This window comes from Strongylocentrotus purpuratus, unplaced genomic scaffold, assembly GCF_000002235.5.
Source record: "Strongylocentrotus purpuratus isolate Spur 01 unplaced genomic scaffold, Spur_5.0 spur5_scaffold_20, whole genome shotgun sequence".
Lineage (NCBI taxonomy): Eukaryota > Metazoa > Echinodermata > Echinoidea > Camarodonta > Strongylocentrotidae > Strongylocentrotus > Strongylocentrotus purpuratus.
The window spans coordinates 50515558-50534960 of NW_022145606.1; the positions used below are offsets into that span (position 1 = coordinate 50515558).

Consider the following 19403-nt stretch of genomic DNA (forward strand, 5'->3'; position numbering starts at 1 on the left):
TTGAAATGGACCCACTGCCTACTAAAACCGGCTGACCCCTGTAATAAGCATTAATAAGGTTAATATAATACAATCTGATTAGTACTGAAGGTTTGAGTTGAATGTAACAAGTGCACTATGCTTGATTAATTAAATTAATTTCAATTTTAAGAATGATTTAACAATACAATCACAATGTGTTTACAAACAATACTACACGAAAATCAACCGATGCTTACATGTACTAAATAACATTTTAACATAGTTCAAAGAACATTTGCAAAACAAACTGACAGTATACTTGAAAGATTGCTAAAATTAGCATTCCCATGTCATTAAACAGATATATTGCATAGTGGTCTTCTTAAAAGAATAAATCTTAACATGTGCATTATACTCAATATTTAGAAATTTTGTTCGAACTTCACCAAAATGTATTCTTCTTGAATATTTGAAGGTTTCAAAAGTTTGCTGACATACTGTATCCCAAAGAAGTAGCATGACCGAGCCTTTGTTGTTGTTGTTGTTGTTGTTTTGATGATAATGATCACTATTCAAGGAGGGATGTAAATAAATGTTTTGATTCATTAACTTGTATAAATCAACCATAGCTATTTCAAACTGACAATTATTTAGACATGGCACCAGTTGTGGGTTTCCAATATCAGGGGGGACATGGGAGTCCTGAACAGTCAGATTTGTTTCTTCTAAATCGAGTTTTCAATTGAGACCCCATATTGCAGTGCGGTCCGCGTCTAATCGTATAGGCGGTTTCCAAATTTGGGCGTTAGAAATATGCTAGAAATGATAATATCATGTATTACACGAATGTTACTTATTTATTCACTCATGTAAACGTTGCAGGCTGCAATGATTTATATAATATATAATATTTGTTTTAATGACATTTTGAGCCAAATTTATTTTGTTTACGTATCTTTGTTTGCTTCTTTTCTTTCAAATATAATCATAGTGCATGAATATTGGTGGTAAGGAATTATTATTATGAATAAATTCGAATGTTCAAATCGTCAGAAAATGTGAATGCATATAACTTTTGAATTATCGTTTGCAGATGGAAAATAATTTCTCATGTAGAAAACCATGTACATGTATATCCCTCCAGAAATGGAGGCAAATTCTGAAAATATGAAGATGTATATATCATTATGAGGAAATAAAAAGACCAGAAATGGTTATTTTACAACAACAAACAAACAAAAAGGCAAAAGAACTTATTATTGGTCTATTCATTTCAACTGTATATGAAATATATTATTCCAATGATAGAGTGATTTAAAGTGCGCCATCTAGCGAAACAATACAACTATTCTCAAGTTGATTGAGAAGCCATCTGAGAATGAGTAGAAGAAGGAAAAGAAAAGAAGAAGAGTGATGAGAAGAAGAGGAAGGAGGATGAGAAGAAGAAGGAAGAACTAGAAGAAAAGGAAGAAGAAGAAAGCGGCTAGAAACAAAGAGTTCAGAAAAATTATGACCGCCAATGTCGTTACATTTATGGCACAGAGAGAAAGGGAGAGATAGAGGGGGAAAAGAGAGAGAGAGGGGGGAGGGAAAGAGAGGGAGGGAAAGAGAGACTAGAGAAAGAGAGAGAGAAATAAAGAGAGAGAGAGAGAGAGAGAGAGAAAAGCGGGAGAGAGAGAGAGAGAGAGAAAGATGGTTAGTACGGATATATCTTTCTTTGGAGTTGAATCCACTTCAAAATATATTTAAATCTACTCTTAATTGTTTTTTTTTAAATGTTTTTTGTTTGTTTTAATATATCTTTATTCAGATACAAAATCATGGATAACATCATACATATTCCTGAAGAGGCTGTTGAGTAACTCTTTTGACGTTAGATGTTGAGCTACACTGAACCAGGGAGATCCCTCCCATCTCTCTGACTCAACGAAGTGATCCCTAGTACGACTTACAAAGAGTTGGATTTCTATTCTTGGAATAAATTATTGTTAAATTCGTTTTGCGCATATCTATGCACCAGGTTCATTTCGATGATTTTAAAGTAAGCCCACTTCTAAAGTGGTTTGGATGCGTTCACTCTACAGTAGGTCTCGCTACAGGGGCATCTGGTATCCATCGGTACCAATGTTCTGTATGTATAAAACAATACAACTGAGGATTATTCTTAAATAGCTGTTGTAGATATGTGAGCTTCCTTCACTGGTTACATATAAGATGTAGGATTCAATATAAACTACTCCTTATTGTATTCATTTCTATGAAGAAAAAAAATGGTAGCGCATCTGTTTATCTTCTTAAAACTCATCCAAAAAAAAGAATGCTTTCTCAACTGTCCATGAAGACCAAATCAAAAGGAGGAAAGAGCATTGCAAAATATTGCACCAGAACTTTGCCCTATATAAATTGACCTATGTTCCTATTTCATTGTATTATTATATCAACGGAATGAGCTGCATGTGTCAAGGTTTCAAACAAGAGACAGGCGCTGTGTAACCTTGATGCCTTCCTTTCTATACTACCAGACCCGTGTGTTTTTCAAATTTGCGTAATTGAGGAAAAGCCACAGTTTTACTTGTATCACTTATTTATGTTTGAAAACCACATTTTTGTTTGAAAACCGCCACTTTGTTCGAAACAAAATGAGAATGAAGTGCGAGCATTTGTGAGGTTTTGTTCATCATCACCTTTGCGATCGACCTTCAACTCCGCCAGAGAGCATTGACCTTGGACGTATCAAGGGTATGATACCAAATGGGGCAGAGAGGGTAACAAATAGCCCCCCCCCCCCCCCCATACCACCAATCTCTGCTATTCTTCTCCCCCTATATTTTTGTTCCCTTCCTATATATTACCCACTCTCTCTCTCTCTCTCTCTCTCTCTCTCTCTCTCTTTTATTAGGTTTCTCTACCCTTCCCTTTCCATCTCAGTTTTCCTCTTTATTTTTCTATTGGTCTCTCCCTCCATTAGTTTTGTTTAAATACCTCAGTTTTTTCCTCCTACTCCTCATCCTTTCCTCTCCCTTTCCGCCTCTCCCCTCCCTCTCTATCTTTGTATATATTTCTATCTGTCCCTCTCTTTCATTTTCTTTTCTCTCTTTCTTTCTTTCTCTCTCTCTCTCTCTCTCTATCTATCTCTGTATCCATCTTTCCCTCCTGGGTTTCTCTCTTTCCAGTATTTTTGTCGATCTCTTTCATTCTCTCTTTTCCTTACTCTGTCCTCAGTCTCTCTTTCACTCTTTCTCTCCTGCATGTTTTCTCTTCTCTCTTCCTCTGTTCCTGTAGCTCACTTTCCCCTACTTTGTCCTTCTCTCTCTTTCCCTTTCCCTTTCCTTTCTCATTCTCTCTCTCTCTCTCTCTCTCTTTCTCTCCCTCTCCTATTAAGGCCTATTGTTGTGCATGTAAGAAAACTTTCCATGCGTATGTATGTATGAAATATTCTTGGGCTAGCTCCCCCTGTGCAATGTGTCCATTTTCATTGTATTTTGTTTTCTTAGCATCACATCACACGATCGTCAATATTGACATATATGCGGAACAAAAACAGAACGCGACATCATTCCAACGGCGGGGGACGATTCCAAATACCTGTCGAAACTTTACGCTAATGTCGTAAGCCATCAGCATGCGCCCGCATTCTTCGCCGTGTCTATCCCGGTGGTATCTCGCACCTACCCGATGGGAGACACATTGTCCGACGGACCCCTACGTAGAATGGTCTATTAATAACTACCGTTCTCCGTCTGCCATCCTTCGCATTTTACCTAGGTCTACTTCTTCACGAATACTGGGTTTAAAGGTTCTTAGTGGGTCCATGGATTAAAGGTAATACAAAGGTTTGGTATGGGGTCATGCATTTGGTTCAAATGAACATATTGGAAGCATATGCGATTTTACAATATTCAATGATCGTTGTCGCGGTTGAAATCGAGTCTAAAGTGATGAAACTGTAAATAATAAACTCTTTATGTTGTATAGCTCCCTCCCAAGACTGATATTACTTTAGCTTTAAAACAATGTTTCTTGACTACTTATTGACCGATTTGCTCTTCCCGTTTGGAAATTACATATCAACACTGCATATTCTGAGATGTTCATGGTCGCAGCTACCATGGAATGGCCTTAGACGCTATTTTTCATATTTGAGGACCGGTAAAATTTGATTATTTTTTTTCGCGAAAGTGTTTTAGAGGCTTAATTTTCTAGTGCTTATAAAACATCCACTGGTGTTTTCAAATATAGACCTATCAAATTGTTTAGGAATTACTATCCATCCAATTTTCAAATTTTCCCAAAACATTGCATTACCTTTAAAGATGAAGTTGAGTTCTGGTCATGCGATTGCATTGTGAAAGAAACGGTGTGGAATCGACCAGAAAAGGTTGATCGTCTAGCATATAAGAATTTGTGTGTATTGCAAGGTTCTGGAATCATCAAAATGATACGAAATTTGGCCAAGTCTTGGTAAAGTTATAAATACTGTACACAGAAAGATGTATATGAGACTACGTGAACACGAAGCGTAAAAATCATACCCCCGAGTTTTACGATGTTACATGACATATTTAGAATATGAAGGCATTTGAAGAGTCATGCTTTGCAGGGATCATGTCTTATCTGATGTTCTTCCACACTTGCATAATAAGAATGATGAGGCTCACAAATTATTCTTCACCTCTTCCCAGAACTCAACCTTCTCTTTAAGCTTCCAACCATGTCAAGCATCAGAAAGGGAAGAGATCGTTTGCTATGATCATTGGTGACACGGATCGATCGAATGATGTAAAGACCAAACAAGAAAATAAAATATAGAGATGGGACGAACATGTTTAAGGTGATATTGGAAAGAATAGCAGGGCAAACTAAAAGAGAGACCACTCTAACAAGATGAGAAACGGTTAGGAAGTTCATTTAGAGTATAGAGAATAAAGACGTACATGTCTTTCCAGGTCACAGCTTGGCTTAGAAACGAATTTTTATACCAAATGTACTCTTCTCTTTGTGCATAACAAACAAATTGAACTGAATTGAATGTCATTAGAAAGTCGTGTCAACTCCAACTGTGTATGGGATCGTGCTCGTTTTGAGAACATACAAAATCAGAAAATTCTGAAAACAAATTGGTAAAGAAAATAGACGCAGGTCGAAAAGTAATTTAAAAATAATATTCAGGTATTGATTTAACTTGACAAACTTATAATCTTCAAAAAAGAAAACATATTTGGCACTTTCCTCGTACATTAATCCCGGAAATTAAAGTGATGGGGCGCCCTACTAGTAAGAGAAAACAATATACATGAAGACGATACAACATCCAGAAAACATAGATGAATCAATAGAGGTAGATAATGAATAGATAGTTAGATAGATAGATAGATAGATAGATAGATAAAATTTTAAAAAGGAGAGATATAGATCGATAGGAAGATAGAAGGAAAGAGATAAATAGAGATAGATGGATAGATAGATAGATAGATAGACACATATAAAAGGAGAGATATATGAATAGATATACTTACAATATATTGATAGGTAGATAGATGTATAGATAGATAGGAAGACAGATAACGAGAGGGTGAGAGATATATTAATAGATAGACAGATAGATAAAAAGACAGATAATTTGATTTGATTTGACTTGAATTTATTTACGTATAAAAAGAAATATAAAAGAAACATTACACAATATGTACATAGAAATATAGGAGATAAACGATTGGAGGGCCCTAATGGAAGAGGGAGAAAGAGAGGGATAAAGAAAGATAGAGAGGGGGAAAGATAGAGAGAGGGGTAGAGAGAGAGAGAGGGGGGGGAAGGGGGATCGAGACAGAGAGAGAGAGAGAGAAAGAGAGAGAGGGGGGATAGAGAGAGCGATAGAGACAGAGAGAGAGCCTAGAGAGAGAGAGAGAGAGAGAGAGAGAAAGAGAAGGGGGTTGACCACGCCCTCTGTAGACTACTTCTTGGGTAGTTATCTGTCCTGTCCATCATGACGTCACTGTGTTTCTGTGTTGTAATTGGCAGGTGTCAATCATAGCGTAGCAGTCCGTCGTTCGCAGCTCAACGCGCTCAAGAGCGAAGACAAGGTCGCTGTATAGTCTTCCATTGCAAACCTCTTATGGAATTGATAATATACAGTGAAGAAATCTACTCGACCCTTTCCTTCTCCTCCCCGCCTCTATCTCTCTCTCTCTCTCTCTGTCTCTCTCTCTCTCTCTCTCTTTCTCTCTCTCTCTCTCTCTCTCTTTCTCTTTCACTTTCTGTTTCTCTTTCTCTCTCTCTCTCTCTTTCTCTCTCTCTCTCTCTCTCTCTCTCCTCGGTCTGAGTTGTCAAGCAAGCTTTACTGAGGCTAGACTGCAAGTCATCTATCCAACGACACCTTTCTGCTCCTAGAAACAGAAAAGATGATCCTAAGACAGTATTTACTTCGCCTCAATTTCCTACAAAAATATAAGGCTTTGATAACAATGTTTCCTTCTTTTTTTTTACAATTCTGAGATGCATGGTCCTACGTGTTATTAGTGTCTTTGATAATGGTGTAATTTTGAAGCCCTAAAAAAATTGCGCTTCTATATGAATTATAATCATAAATATGTTGATAATCAAACATGGGACCGGCTTGTAAAAGTCATGGGATTCCTGACTGACCTAAGGGTCTGTAATTATGTTTGCAGCATGAGCTAAATCCAGGTTTTTGTTTAAAATCAGAGGCAAAGATACCCATTACATTTTTAGTCAACCTTATGCGAAATATTTTACCTAATCTGAAACCGCATTGCAGCCCTAACCCTAACCCTGTACCAATGAGGAAGCCTGGAGCAACTGTTGTAGGAGAAAATGTAAGAGTCCACCCCCCCCCCCCCCCCCCCCCCCCCCCCCCCCCCCATTTCAATACTGAAAATTCACCTTTTTGCCTCCGTCGTTGATTGGCTGAATATGTATATAACGATGATGCCGAGGAGGAGGAGGAAGAGGAGGAGGAGTATGGTGAGGATGATCATAGTTAAAGGTAAAGACCAGTTATGGTCATGCGATTGCATTGTGAAAGAAACGTTGTGAAATCGATCAGAAAAGGTTGATCATCTAGCATCTAGCATCTGCAAGGTTCTGGAATCATCAAAATGATAAGAAATTTGGCCCATTCTTTGTAAAGTTACAAGCACTATACACAGAAAGATGTATATGGGACTACCCTATATCTCTCACAGACCATGAGAGAAACAAATTTACCAAATATATGAATTAGTAGGCGGTTTCCCGGCAAATTTGTTATCATCATGTATTAGTCAAAACATATCCTTTCACATGATTGGTAATGAGAGCTTCCATTTCATTTTTTGAAATGTGGGCCTTTCCAACACTGGTCTTTATCTTTAAGGTATTGCTAGTGGTGATGATGAAGATGATGAACATACAAATGAAGATCACTTAGACAAATTTACCAGGTGATGGTGCTTAATAATGATATTCGTAATCCAGGTATACCTTTGCCTTGATACCAGTATGTTTGCAAACCTTATTAGAAAGGGACTCAGCAAGTTCCAAACGGGTGAAATGAAAAACAACTTGTCGTCGCCTCCTCCCTCCAATCCTTATAAATCATCATGACACCAGTGAGGTTAAAGTTCAAACATGATAAATTATCAATCAATCTCCCCATTCATTTGCTTTGGACAATTTGAGTTTAATCGTCATTATTAACAAATTATAAATCATAAATACATAATATATAATATGCCAGGACCTCTAATCTAAGAAGCAGCCTGTTCTTTTAGACGAGGCCCCTATCAAGGTAAACAAAATTGCCAAAGTAATCAAACTTAATTTGAGCACAGTGTAAATTCAAATATTATTTATGGAATGGAATCCACAATATGGTCTTTGAATTAAGACTAGAGGTTTAATAGCATGTGTGTGTGTGTGTGTGATATATAGAGTGGAGGCACTCAATTACTCGACTGTCTAAACACCAACATCATACGGACACAATGGAGACAAACAAATGCCGAGACATCATGTCCTGCGTTGTAAACATTGCCGACGCTGACAAAACTCTCAGCAGAAAAGAAAAAGAAAAGAAAAAGAGAGATGTCCTGGTTTAGGGCTAACGAATAAGGGATTTCAATTGCTGTATTTTTTAGATGAAAGCTTGTATCCAAGCATGTCTTTTTATCCATATTTGCAGACCAGATTTAGGGAAACATCGCTATTCTTTAGATGACATTCTCGAGAAAAGGCTGAAAGCTTATAAAATTCTCTTTCCTGTTTTTAACGTCTCTGGTGAAGTAGTGATCGCCTGGAGTTTCGAAGATTCGGTGAATCTGCGATCTTTCATGATAGTCAACATTACAGTCTTTACATGTGGTTAAAGCTGCTACCAAACTTGGAACGTCAGTTACGTCAGTCATAGATTCGAGGAAACTTTCCCTCCGTGATGTTTTTAAATTCATGAGTTTGTCCAAGAAGTTGGTTTGTCATTCAAGTTGCTTGAATTTGACACGAGCATTTACCGTCTGTATATTTTCCGCCCGTAACACCTGGACGCACCTGGAGCATGAAATAGAGCGTCGTCGCGTGTCGCACACGTCCATCATCATTTCACCCGATTGATTTCGAGGACAGCCGAAGACGAACGAACATCGTCACTTCATCGTCCGTACGTCCAGTCATCGGTGATCGACAACGACATCAAGACAATACGTCCTCATTTTGTTGGACATCTATGTAGTGAATAGCACATGTGAACCACGATCCTGGAATTTGATTTATCTGAGATACACAGACATGGAATATTATGATAACGCTTTTTGATATTTTTATTTTGTTGGTGTCACTAAAAGTGAGTTTACAAAGCGGAACTAAGAGGAAAAATTGTTTAATACGTGATTGCAAATTGGGAATTTGACAGCGGATGAATACTATTATAAGAGCTGTCTAAAACAGTCGGCAACGCAGCACAAGTTAAACGAAAGTATTCCCGAGCATCTCTTGGTATTATTTCTGCGGTATTACATATTAGGCAGTTATAAACATTACTCGCCCGGCTTCGGAGTGAAACGGCGTGACATTTCCTCTCTCTCTCTCTCTTTCTCTCTCTCTCTCTCTCTCTCTCTATTACATTCTGTGTCGAGCAAGGCCGAATGAATGATCGGCAATGAAAGACAACCGAACATTTCAAACCAAACGTTTACGTGCCTCCATGCAGTGTGTGCTGATCATCCATCTGATAGTGCATTGACATCTCACCATCACCCCTCATCCTCGACCGGCTTCTACACTCCGGGATTGGGGTTCATGTCTAACCCTCTCACTCCTACCAGAACATTTAGCTCCACCCAAGAAAGGGATACATGTGACTTGCAGGTGCATGGGTGTTAAAGCGCAACCTACCGGAACCTTAAACGTATCACCAAGTTGATAGAGTTTTCAGAAGGGTAAAAGAGGGGTGCGGTTTTACCCCTGTCAGTGCGTTAGAGGTGGTGATAGATGCACCGCTGATACCAATGAACCCTGTTCAGTCCCTCTTGGTTTGGATTTGAATTCTTCGAAGGTCAATGGACCTTGTGATATTAAACCTCTGAATGAAGGTAAAGGGACTCATTTACCTTTAGTCGATTTGGAGCTGAGTACACCCAGTCACCTAGAACGGGGTAGCATCATCATTGTTACCACTGTCAAGTCAGTGCTTAACGAGAGGCCTGATGATGTGCCTTTAATCAATTATTTGGATTAATAGACAACCACTTGATATACATCGTTTTATTTAGAAAATCTTATTTTAAATCCTTTTAGAAGGCCATAGCGAAGAGCTGAATATTGATATAATGAAATGAGTTATTTGTAAAACTGACCTCCTTTTTTCGAGTTCATTGGCGAAAGGCGTTCGCTTGTTGAGCAAAGTCGGATGAAGAATTCAAGTTCCATTTCATCACATTCAGTTCATTTTATTTTTAATCGCTTTTCTGACAAGTGTATCGTGTTCATGACGTCACTCATCACCTGACATACCATCGTAATCCATGACATGTCACATGACAGCGAATCAATTGCTTCACCGATTGTGATCACTGTATTGTGATTAGTCTATGTATGTGCCGAACCCCCCGCCATTCCGGATATGACGTTTCATCGGTTCACGGGAAACAAAACCGCCTTATTGACAGACAGACAGGGAGAGGGGCCTTGCAAACCGCTATTGTTGGGGTTATTGTATTTCTTTGGTTCGCCATAACCATAAAGATTCATATTTCATACCTCATTTGCAACGTCGTCTCGTCTCGCACTGGTAAAACCTGAAATGAAACGGATCAGAAACAACGACATATACCAATAACCAAGGATACATAAATCAAAGCAACGCCAATGTTGGTGATGACGTGTTGGTGATATTTCTTGAAGTGAACATTTTATACGATCCTCGAACATGGTCTATTTTTAGAACGGAGGAATTTCTTACCACGTATTAGTGATTGATGGATGAGGAGCTGATCGATTTTTTGAAAGATTTTGATGATTTTTGTGGAGACGTGAGAGTATATAACTAGCCAAATGTGACGAATTGTCGCATTTTATAACAGAAGGATTTCAGCTGTGAAAAAAAAAATCATTTATTCCAGATTGTGATTCAAGTTGTTATATCTTCGAATTTCTCGATGTCGGAATCCTACCTACGATAAAGGAAACTTTCTTTTGCTTTTGAACGGATTCAGTGTTTGCATATTGTATTCACAAATATTCTTATATTTGTTCATGTGGACTGTCAAAATCATTTCGAGATTTACCTGCACAAAACCCAGACAGTGTGTGGATAGCTAAATGCGAGTAACGGCGGAACACTAGCAACCGAAGAACCCAGTTATTCAATATTTAATGTGTTTGCATGAGCGCATTGAGCTTTTTTTCTTTTTTCAAGACAATACAAATCTTGGCAGCTGAAAGAAAAATATACTTCGTAAATCACGCTGAATGTCAATATTTGAAGTTTACACAGCCCTGACATTCACATTCCTCCGAATAAAACAAAGGCTTTGTCTTGTGAATGAGACAGGTTTGAGGTTGGCCCATCCCATTTGGAGGCCTCCCTCGCGGGCGCACATTGTACTCTCACCGATGCAGCTGGGTTTCGACTAAAGTGCCATCGTTTAGAATCAAGAAACTGTTTCTCGACTCGTGTAGCTGAGAGAACTACATACAGAACCAAAAAGATCTGCAGGAAAATGAACTGCGGCAATTTTCTTTTGAGGGCCATGCATTCTTCCTGTACCTTACGCTGGTTAAGCATGAATAGAAGCGTGTTCATTCCGTTCACTTTGTTCACTGCTTTATCAGCGATGAGCATGAACGGTGGTAGACCTGAGTGTCAGTTGGTGCAGCTGCCCATGTGTGAATCCATGCCCTACAACCTAACCCGCATGCCTAATCTCCTGCACCATAGCACGCAGGAGAACGCCAAGCTGGCCATTGAACAGTTCTTGCCGCTTGTGAACACCAACTGCAGTGGGAACCTGACGTTCTTCCTCTGCGCGATGTACGTACCCATCTGCACCATGGGTTTCATGGAAGAACCTGTCCCACCCTGTAAGAGCGTCTGCCAGAACGTGAGGGCGGGCTGCGAGCCTATCATGATAGAGCACAACGTGTCTTGGCCTGTGTATTTATCCTGTGACCAGCTACCCGAGTACACGTCCGGTGTGTGTATAACCAGAGATGCAATCGTCGACTCAGGGCCGACCATGGACCACTTTCAACCCACCCCAACAGGTAAGAAACAGTCTCGTAGGGCGCCCTCTCCCTGATCCCTCTTCCATTCTCAAAGCCTATCTGCACTAGTTTGGCCAAGAGGGATTATACCTCCCTGTGAGGTCACTGACTGGTGGTTATCTCATCAAATCAGGTCTCAATTAACATAAGTAAAATGGGATCATGGGGCACCAAAGGGTACCGCTTAGGCATTGTTGGCTATATGGAGGGGGCAAGTAGATACAAGTAGTGCAGTCCCGCTTTAAAATGTCCATAAGGATGATCATTTATTGTCCCGTTTCAAGTGGTTTATCAGGTTCATCAGTTTGGTGGGTAGGAAATGAAATCTTGGAATTACTATTGGGTTTACTAAGTACATTATTTTAACCTATTGCCTACTGGAATCATGTGGCTGCTGTATTAACCCTATGGCAAGGAATGATCGAATTCAACAGTCAACAAGTAAATGTATACCTGCCGAAGTCTATGTAGCATGAGAGAATGATATTCCAATATCACGTTTACATCAACATTTCTCTTTTGATTGTTTATTTGTTCATAACAACAATAATGAAAGGTGTTTATTATGGTAAACTGAGGAATTCACCGAAACGTGTTCTTTAAAGATTAAACAAAATACATATGTAGAGACCCAAACTTTAGGTGTTACACGATGCTACACTTTCCTTCAACATAAAGGGATGACGGACTAACAGACAGAGTTTAGTATTCAACTAAACTGATACATAATGACAAGTTGAATACGTACATAATTATGATGCACGAGCAGACCCCCCCCCCCCCAGGAAAAAAGGACGAATAAAATGAACGAAAAAAGAAGGTAAATAAGAGTAAGGACTGAAAAGATAATTTAAAACAAAGTAAAGTATAATATCAACGAATAGAAAAAAAAAATAACCAATGGTTACTGTTATTATTACTATTATCATCATCATAGTAGAAATAGTATCGTTACTAATTTAATTATCCTCATCATTAGCATCATCATCATCATCATCATCATTTTTATTACATACAGTAAGCGTAAAGGTTTTAAATACTTTTGTAGTAAAAGAAAATTGAATCCTCTTTTAAAGTTGTCAAATTGGCAATCTGTAGACAAATACTACGTCACTCGTCATAGAAAAATACAAAATCACAATTATGTCACATTTTTCAACACATTTTCATTCTAGACATTAAGTAAAATGAAAGTAGATGCCCTTGGTCTCCTTGCTCGGTTAATCCTGAATAAAAACAATTTCACGGATTTCAAGAGTTTTCTTTGAATGAAGAATGTTTCGGAATTCCGTCACGTTTTACAACCGCGACCTTTGACCGTTCAAGCCGTCATTCAACAAATTTGTTTCTCCTTCTAGCCAGCTTTAGTCTTTGTTTAATTGCCCCTATCTCATTAAAGTTACTTTGCACTTTTCTGTCTGTCTCTCTGTCTCTCTCTCTCTCTCTCTCTCTCTTTCTCTCTCTCTCTCTCTCTCTCTCTCTTTCTCTCTCTCTCTCTCTCTCTCTCTTTTCCTCCTTCAATGTATCTCCCTCTCTATCTCCCCCGCTCTCTCTCTCTCTCTCTCTCTTTTCCTTTATTGATATTTTCCTTGCTATTTTATCTTTTCACATCGATTTTATTTCAGTGGACTTTAAATCAGTTTCACTTTCATTTTCTTGTTTCATATTTCACATATATTTCACATTTTGCAATGAATTCACAAAGTAGGTGGTACAAATAAACGTGGATTCTATCAACAGAGACAAAAACAGAAAGTGTGTACCTCATATCAATTTGTTCGAATGCATTGAATCAAAAGACTGAACCCCCCCCCCCCCAAGAAAAAAAAATTGAAATATGTAGGGGCCTATAGTGAAAGCTATGCTTTGAGTTATAGGCCCCGTTGGGCAGTTAATTCATATGTTTTATTTTTATTTTCCTTCACATCTTTTCTTAATATGTATGACTCCCTCTCTTAACAAAGTTGTAAATGATTGTACAGTCGGTGTGAGCTCATTGCCAATGAATACATACAGTTAAAATACTAATTACCAGTGGTGAAGTAACAATAAGTAGCAAAATTGATTATTTCGCTAATTTTGAATAATGAGTTACTACATGAATAGAGCAGTCCAATCATATTCTTGTTTAATATTCATTTGTTTAATGCCCTAAAAATCGCGCTTCAAAATGATCAACAAGTGCCTCAAAAAAGTAAAAATATTTGAGTGACCGGTTTTACCATACTCATTCTATCCAACAGACTGTAGTGTTATGAAAACTGTTAGGCAAACGCAAAAATTGGTTTCGATTTCCAATCATAAATAGCTTGATAATCAGACAGGCGGCCGACTTGTAAAAGTCATGGTGTTCCTGACTTACATATCATTGCAGCATGAGCTAAATCCAGGATTTTGTTTCAAAATCTGAGGCAAAGTTACCGGATCCCTTTAAAGGGATCCGGTAACTTTGTCTCAGATTCTGAAATAAAATTCTGGATTTAGCTCATGATGCAATGATAATTATATACCCTTAGGTCAGTCAGGAACCCCATGACTTTTACAAGCCGATCGCCTGTCTGATTATCAAGATATTTATGATTGGAATTTCAAATTTTGAAAACCGTTCGCCTGACGGTTTTAATAACACTACAGTCTATTGGGGAAAACGAGTATGGTAAAACCGGTCACTCAAAGATTTTTACTTTTTTGAGGCACTTCTTGATCATTTTGAAACGCAATTTGTTTAGGGCTTCAATATTACACCATATCACAGACACTGATAACACATAGGGCCGTGTATCTCAGATTTAACATTGTTAAACGATCCCTTTAAGAGCCATGCTTTTCAGGGAGCTTTTTTTCTTTGATGTTTTTCCACGCTTGCATACTAACAATGAAAACCTCACAAACTATTTTCACCTCTCCCCAGAACTCAACTTTATCTTTAAGTGTTTAGTATTGTCGTTCTGTTTTCTAGGATGGTGGGTTTTTTAAGGTCGCATGCGTGTAGGTGGGAAAAACAAGATGTTTACAACACAGTGTTGACTCCCTGATGTTTGAGGGCGCTGTGCCAGAACATTGTCATTGTGATTGGCATGTTGATTGATGGGATAGAGAGTTTAAAGGGAGAGATCCACCCTAGACGACGGCATTAAATCATGATGTTGAAATGGTTCAATGATAGATTTGATTTGTTATACGAAAGCACCTTCGTGGTTTCGAAAAGGGGCAAATTAAGCGAAATTTAATGCTTTCCTTTTATTATTTCATGATTGATATCTTAAGATATGATTGTTATATTTCAAGCGATTTAATGTACGATGTATATTTGTATTTATCTGAAATTAATGTTAAACTGAATTGTATTTACATTAATATTAGATTCACAGTGGTCCGTTATGATACGGTTTGGACCAAGCTGTAAACATTACCCTTTAATACCTATATCATGGCCAAACTCATTACGTAAACAAGTGACAGTATATATATCTCTCTCTCCGTCTCTCTTTCTCTCTCTCTCTCTCTCTCTCTCTCTCCATCTCTCTCTCTCTCTCTCTCTCTCTCTCCGTCTCTCTCTCTCTCTCTCTCTCTCCTCTCTCTCTCTCTCTCTCTCTCTCTCTCTCCGTCTCTCTCTCTCTCTCTCTCTCTCTCCACAGTCCCTGAAGTACCACCCGGGAACTGTGACGTCTGTCAATATGATTATGAGCTGTCACGTGATCTGTTCTTTGAGAAGGAATATGAATTCGGTACGTTCTCCAAAAGCAGTGTTTCTGCAGTAACTTTAGAATGCAGATTGACCAATGAGATATATCACAGTTTGTCTTGTCGGATTTAACATAAAAAAGTTGGCATCTAGTTAAACATATATCTTATCCGTCTGTAACGCATCGGTCCTTTATATAATAATGATAGTAGTAATAATAGTGGGTTATTGTATAGCGCTCATGTATGTCACACTCCTGGCGGTCCACTGTTGAATAAACATTGAGTATCATAACATTGAGGAATCACTTAGACTTAAAGTACATTTCCACTTCAAAAATAACTTTCTTTTAAAAGAAGCAGTAAAATCAGACAAACCAATCGAAAAAGGTTTGAGCAAAATCGTCTTACTAATAAGAAAGTTCGGATTTTTGACAAAGTATGTACCCGGCTTTTTTTTTTTTTTTTTTTGCGGCGCCTTACCGCGACATGTCTGACCAAGCCTTTAGATTTCACTAGATTTTATATACTGTTCTAACGTGTTTTCGTCTTGCAGTGATTCGTGCAAGGGTCGAAGGTTTCCATTCCGGTACTCGAAGAGGTGAGATGTACATCCGGGTCATCATTCATCACGTGGTTCAGTTCAGTGAGATACACATACCAGTAGGAGAGGTAAGAAAGATCACGTGACATACCACTGAATACAAAGTTGACACAAACGACCTACGTGTATGATGTAGCCGCCCCCCCCCCCCACAACTTGAGGTGACGAGTGCCTGAGTATTAGTAATTTCAAAGCTATTAGGCGGCAGTAGCCCCGGCCCTAGGATCAAACCCATCTTCTCACCTATTACGCCTATGGTTATAAGAGTGCAAAAACCAACGCTACACATAATCCTAACATTAACGATTGAGAGCTAGGCAAACCTTAAAGCCACACGGTACTATTTGTAGCTACTTGCTCTCTCTATATAGAAAACGATGCCTAATCGGTGACCATTGGTCCCCCGTGATCCTCTTTTTCTTACGTTAATTGAGAACTGAGATACCGGACGGGCTTTAAAACATGCTACTGCAGACAACTGAAGCCCGAAACAATGACGCTGGATCGAATATCGGATTACCAAAAGGAAGGATGTCTGTATAACGCGAATGGTTTTCTTTCTTTTTTTACCATTCAGGTCCAATTATGGGTGAACAACTACTGCGCATGCCCAATGATGACGTCAGGCGAGGAGTATATGATCATGTGTTACCAGGATATAATCAATGGGAGGTTGCTACTAGAGAACGACTGTCTGGTGATACCATGGCATAGTAGATACGTCAAAAGAGTTAAGGTGAGGCACACGTACAGTACATCAAACCTGTCTATAGCGACCGCCCAAGGGAAAAACAAAAAAGGGGTCTTTGTAGACAGGTTCCTTTAGTACATAATATAATGCGAAACCATTTTCAAGGAAAACAAACAATTGTGGTCTTTGTAGGCAGGTTCTTTTAGTACAGGTTTCAATTAGTAACCGTGTTCAAGGGGAAGAAAAAAAAAACTATGGTCTTTGTAGATAGGTGGTCACTAAAGCAGGTTTGACTGAAGTAATTCGTAGAGATGTCGCGGTCCAGTCCACAAGGTACGGGGTGCGAATCGCTGCCTCGACTGTAATGTCCTTTGGCAAGACCTTTATCTACATTTGCCACACACCACCTAGGTGAGGTAAAAGGGTACGTAGTAGGATTGTTCCTTGGAGCTGATAAGGGCTGCCTGAGCTAAAGCTAGGGTAATAATGATATTTCCAAAGCTCTTTGGAAGCTTATAGGGTCGTTATATCATAATGTGTTATGCGCTCTTCAAGAACGGAATATTATTAATAGGCCTATTAGTCAGCTAAAACCTCGGTCTCACCGGCCATCATCTTGTTTTACAAAACTTGTTATGAATAGCAAATTACTATTATTGTCATAAGCTACTGAAATCATGGCATTTGATTGGCTATCATCAAATGTGTCATAGAAATTTAGCATTTGTTATGTAGAACAAGTTTTATGGAACAGAGCCCAGACTGACATCTGACCGAACAAACTTACCCCCAAATCTGCGGATAATTGGTCGGTTTCGAGTCGGTTTGGCGATGTGACTGGGGTATCGGTCAATATATCAACATTTTAGGCCTCTGATTGGTTAAAAATACGGGCATTAAATTGCTATCGATCGCTACGTCACAACTACGAATATCCTCAAATGTATGGATGTGTATTCCAAAAGAACTTAGAAAATAGCTATTCATTTCAATTTCAAGGTCAAAGTCTTTTTAATTTCAATTTCCTTGTCAATTTCGATTTCAGTGTCAAAGTTCTTTGCATATATTAGCTGTTGGTATGTCGGTCAATCCTCAGACCATGCAGTTTCCCTGTCACTCACATCATTATTCTTTAAAGCGTTATTTCTTCTGATTTTGTTGTAGAAATGGGGTCAGAAGCTTCTTCACGATCAGAGAGATCGAGATTCAAGTGACTCAAGGAGTAACAGGAGAAACAGAGATATCTATTACCTATATGGATAGGTCAAAGGTCATGACCTTTCATCAGAGGTCAATGAACTTCCATGGTGCTGCCGTCACAAGTCGCCCGTGCTTCGCTTCGTACGCTACGTATGAACCTAAAATGCAAATCATGCGTATATGTTTTATGCTTTGATATGTTTGATATGTTGCCTTTTAAAGGATACAAATAAAATGGTACTATTAATAATGATGTTTAATATTATAGAGGCGCTGAAGACAAAATGACGTACAATGAAGAAGAGATTCACTTTCAAGGATCTTTTAAAGGTGGCAAGACAAGTTATTCATGTGGAACATTTTTGTTACGTTTCCGATGCGGCCACCGTAAAATGATTTCTTTTTGTTCATATGATATAATAGAAAATAAGGCCCGTACAGATATGACGTGGCAAATCCTCGGCGGTCATTTTGTAATGATGACGTATGGTGTAATACGCTACACATTTCTCTATCGTATACATACAGAGCTCTGTTAGTACGCGCAAGTCCTTTGTTGCGCGTAGTTTCCATTCATTTTCCGCGTAAAAAAAAACCGAACGGCTTTTTCTGCGGCGGTTGACCGCGCCATATCTAATTAAGATTGTAGGCGTGTGAAAGAGAACTGCTTTATTTAATCACCAAAGGGTGTTTAATCATAATGATAATAATAGCCCACATTTATAATGCGTCTAATACTTTGTTTCTAGGCACAGCACATATTATTACCCCGGTCATCGGATTCAAGCTTACCCGCAACACAATGTATTCATATTTTCCATTCCCTAGGGACCATTCCAGCTTACCCTTACCAAGTTTTAACATGTTGAAGTATGTGAAAATTGTCGACTATGGCTTTAACGGCGTTCTTGCGGGCAGCTGACAATGTATTCTAGCAGAGATGAATTGAGAGAGGATGGGTCATTAGGCAACCAATAACCATCTTCTTCTGAGGCAACTAGTTATTTCCCAATGGGTTCAAGTAATAGAACAAGTTTAATTAATGTCAAAGATTTCATTAATTGACAAATCTTATTGTAATGTTTTACTTTATAAATTAATTTTTTTGTTCTCCTTTGTAAATTGAGATATGAGAATGGTTCTTTTTGTTGTGGATTTTGATAAAGAAATCGAATGTTAAAATTTGAATGTTAACATCTTGCTGGGGTCAAGTACGGAATTGAGCTTCCCTATTTGAGGGGACGCCCCCCATATGTCGATCGCTGGCTACGCCATAGAGAAGTAGAAACTGATTGCAAACGAGTTTTCATGGTATGTTCCGCTGTTCTAAAAATATATATATATATATATATATATCATTATTATGAACTTACTTTTTTCATAATTTATAATCATTCTTTTGTAAATGTAGAATTCACATTGTTAATAGTTAATAGGTTCAATGTTTGGCATCTGGGCCCTGTTTCATAGAACCTGTTATCAATAACAACTTACTGTTTTAAGCTACTA

The 19403-nt window shown here is 38.4% G+C and overlaps 1 protein-coding gene across 1 annotated transcript; it reads left to right on the top strand.

The window, feature by feature from the left end:
- The first annotated feature begins 8438 nt into the window (after window positions 1–8438).
- On the top strand, window positions 8439–18637 carry LOC581781 (secreted frizzled-related protein 3-like). The gene is made up of 5 exons (XM_011669061.2): window positions 8439–11715; window positions 15354–15443; window positions 15956–16071; window positions 16581–16739; window positions 17859–18637. Exons 1-5 carry the CDS (start codon window positions 11172–11174, stop codon window positions 17955–17957), a joined length of 1008 nt encoding a protein of 335 aa, XP_011667363.2. The 5' UTR covers window positions 8439–11171; the 3' UTR covers window positions 17958–18637.
- The last annotated feature ends 766 nt before the right edge of the window (window positions 18638–19403 follow it).

Coding starts and splice junctions, on each gene's coding strand:
- LOC581781 (XM_011669061.2), top strand. CDS start 11,172: ATGAACTGCGGCAATTTTCTTTTGAGGGCCATGCATTCTTCCTGTACC. Junction 11,716..15,353: donor CTTTCAACCCACCCCAACAG/GTAAGAAACAGT, acceptor CTCTCTCCACAG/TCCCTGAAGTACCACCCGGG. Junction 15,444..15,955: donor TGAGAAGGAATATGAATTCG/GTACGTTCTCCA, acceptor TTCGTCTTGCAG/TGATTCGTGCAAGGGTCGAA.